Genomic DNA, 3,280 nt, shown 5'->3' on the forward strand with positions numbered 1-3,280 from the left:
CATAGGAGTGTAAAATGCAATTGATTATTATTTTAAATAAGTACACATTATGTGTAATGTAATACGCACGTATATAGTTGAATTCTAATAGAGCAGGCAATAATCTAATAATCTCATTCAACCAGGCATAGGAAAATAAAATTAATAATATCCTAAAAGTAAATAACATGAGAATAAATTTACAGTTCTTCATTAAAACCAAAATAATGCAGTGTAATAACAGTGGATCTCTATGAAAAATACCTGTAATGAGAATTGGGGATTTCTTAAACAAGTTTTTGTAACCCATCATGAGTAAAAATTCTAACTGCTTTGCTGTTGTGCTCCTTCCGAACGTAGATTTTTGCTTGCCGCACCCATACGAACTGGTAGCCTCGCTCCTTGGCCACAGCTTTGGTTGCCGCCAACAAAGTTTTATTTTCCCTCGTCAGATGCTCGTTGATATAGATGTTGGTTTTTGGTTGGAGGACAGGGTTGAGATCCGTAGAAGTAACATCTCGTTTTTTGCGGTATGCTTCCAGCCACTTTCTTCTCTGCATAGGGTTTGAGAACTGCACAATAATTGGTTGACACTTCTTAGCGTTAATTGACGGTACACGGTGCATAGAAAGTACACTTTCAATCGGAGAAGCAACTTCTAAAAGATTTCCCAACTTCTCGACGATATCGTCCACCTTTTCACCCTGTGTAACCGGTATACCATCGATCTGAATGTTCATACGCCTAGAATATTGTTCCATCTCGTTTATTTTATTTTCAAGAACTGAAACTCTTGTCTTCAAATTTGCATTATCCGCTTCAATACTAGCAAAGTTTTTAATAAGTTTCTTATTTTCGTTTTGAAGATCGGTTATGTTTTTTAACGCCTCGTCCAACAGCCCAGACATACCTGCCACATCACCTTGCAATTCCCTCATTTGTTTTGACAGAGAGCCGAATTTTTCATCAAATAATTGCTTCATGAAATCCTGGGTAACTGCACCACTAGTATCGTCCTTATTTTCCAATTTCTTATTAGCTTTACAGATGTCACATAACCAAGTTTCTTTACGAACGCCCATTTTCCTGTAGTTCTCACCAGTTTTTACACTACAACAAGATGGATGAAAAGTTCCATTACACACACCACTGCACTTCACAACTTCTTTTTCAGAAATTTCCTTATTACATGTACCGCAAGAAGCCATGTTCAGACGAATCTAATCATACGAAAAAACTTATGTTTAGAAAATAAAATTGATTTTGGTAGACTCAGTCGAAAATTAATTAGAAACTAGCCGTTCGAAATAACAGATAAGACGGAGCAGAGTAGCACGTCCGGCCGCTATCTCGTCCTGATAGCAACTCATGTTCTGGGAAGGTGTGGAAAAACCTTTCCCGCAACTCCGCGGCCGATCCGGACCCCAGGAGGACAGCTGGTGCCCGGCAAGTGGGACTTAGGAAAGTCCAGAGTGCTGGCCGCCGCAGCACACTAATCCAGTGCGGGATCGAGAAAGGACATCTAGGAAGGTGTGGAAAAACCTTTCCCGCAACTCCGCGGTCGATCCGGACCCCAGGAGGACAGCTGGTGCCCTGCAAGTGGGACTTAGGAAAGTCCGGAGCGCGAGCCGCCGCAGCGCACTGATCCAGTGCGGAACCGAAAGAGGACCTCTGGGAAGACCAGGGAAGGCCTTTACCAGAGCTCCGCGTCCAACCCGGACCCCGGGAAGACACCCGGTGCCCAAGGACTAAGACTTAGTCCCGACACGAAGCCCTTTCTCGCGACTGGCACCGCAAGGTTCCGATTCCCTTCATTCCGCGACCAACCCTGTTTGGCAGTGCGAAAGCACGGCCCCTCTTTCCTAAAAGAGGGAAACATTTCTCCAAAACACTCAAAACCCTGTTTCAACCCCCAACTCGAACGAGGGTGGTTGACGCCCCACCAAGACTCCCGTCCCCTGCCGCGGCCCTCCCCAGTCGCCGACTGAGTTTAGCCGGCCCAGAGCGACACTGGGAACTCTGATAGAGAAAGGTGTGGGCAATAATAGAACTCAGAAGATTGGCACACGAACGTGGGGCCCAAGGCAGGAGGAGTAGAACAGTGATGAGTGCTAGAGAGGAGAATAATTGCAGAGGCGAGGAAGGAGACAAGGAGGATACAGGAGACAACAGCAGTGATCCAAGAGTGGCCTGGATCTACAGGCTTCACAGGGATGAAGCAGTGAAATTCTCGGCTGCAGCAGGGCTACCTACAACTGGAACCATGGCAGAGCTCAGGAGAGCTCTTGTCGAAAACCACCGGAGGACAATGGTGGAGGCCGCCGGTCTAAACAGGATCGGTGGCGGAGCTGGCACATGTCAGGAAGAGGAAAGAGCTGCAGCTCTGTGGCCATCAATCGCGGAGGCCACTGCATGTTCCAGACTGGAAGAAATACCCAAGGAGACGTCTCCAGAGTTTGATGGAGACTCCAGCAACTCCTGGGTGTACAGAGTGCACGATCAGGGCTTGATTGATCTAATACTCGACTCAGTGCTGACAGAAGGCACAAGTACGAGCCTGAGGAGGGCTCTACTGGAGCAATGACAGCGGATTGTTGCGATGCTCCCCGTTCTGGATAATAGGGAGGAGGCGCTTCGTCGAGGAGCGCGAAGGCCAGCACCAGTTAGCGAGGAGGCAGAGCCTGCGCTGGTGAGGCCGGAGATGCCGGAGAGGCATAATAACATGCCTAGGCATGTGTTGAGGTCACCTGCCAGGTCAGCGGTGCCTGCTACATCCTGTATGGACCCGGGTGCCGTGTGTGACAAGGTTCGAGGGTGGCGGCTCTCATATGATGGGAGTGGAGATGCTCCAAGTTTTATGGAGCGGCTCGAGGAGCTGCAACAAGCATATGGCTTGTCTGGCAGACAGTTATTTCCAGCGCTACCTGAAATGTTAGCGGGGAAATGTTCCTTATGGATGAGGAATAGGAGAGAACAGTGGAGACACTGGGACGATTTCCTGAGAGACTTTCGGTCTCGTTACTATCCACCTACTTATGTGGAGGATCTTGAGAATGAAATTCTCGACAGGCGGCAGAAAGAAGGCGAGCTCATAGACGACTATGTTGAAGAGCTGCTAACGCTGATGAGGAGAAGAGGTGGTTTTTCAGAGAGTAGCCAGGTACAGAGATTGTACAAAAATCTTTTACCACGCTACAAGCTCTACATCAGGGAGGCTGAAGTGTACACCACCGACGACTTGCTACACTTAGCGAGGCAATATGAACGAATTAAATTCGAGGAGAAGAGTGCTCAACAGAGA

General features: G+C 47.7%; 1 protein-coding gene across 1 annotated transcript; it reads right to left on the reverse strand.

The window, feature by feature from the left end:
* Positions 1 to 266: 266 nt before the first annotated feature.
* LOC111046851 lies at positions 267 to 1,061 on the reverse strand. The gene has a single exon (XM_022332485.2). It carries the CDS (start codon positions 1,059 to 1,061, stop codon positions 267 to 269), a length of 795 nt encoding a protein of 264 aa, XP_022188177.1.
* Between the last annotated feature and the right edge of the window lie 2,219 nt (positions 1,062 to 3,280).

The sequence above is a fragment of the Nilaparvata lugens genome, chromosome 7 (genome assembly GCF_014356525.2).
Source record: "Nilaparvata lugens isolate BPH chromosome 7, ASM1435652v1, whole genome shotgun sequence".
In the NCBI taxonomy this organism is placed as follows: Eukaryota; Metazoa; Arthropoda; class Insecta; order Hemiptera; family Delphacidae; genus Nilaparvata; species Nilaparvata lugens.

Coding starts and splice junctions, on each gene's coding strand:
- LOC111046851 (XM_022332485.2), bottom strand. CDS start 1,061: ATGGGCGTTCGTAAAGAAACTTGGTTATGTGACATCTGTAAAGCTAAT.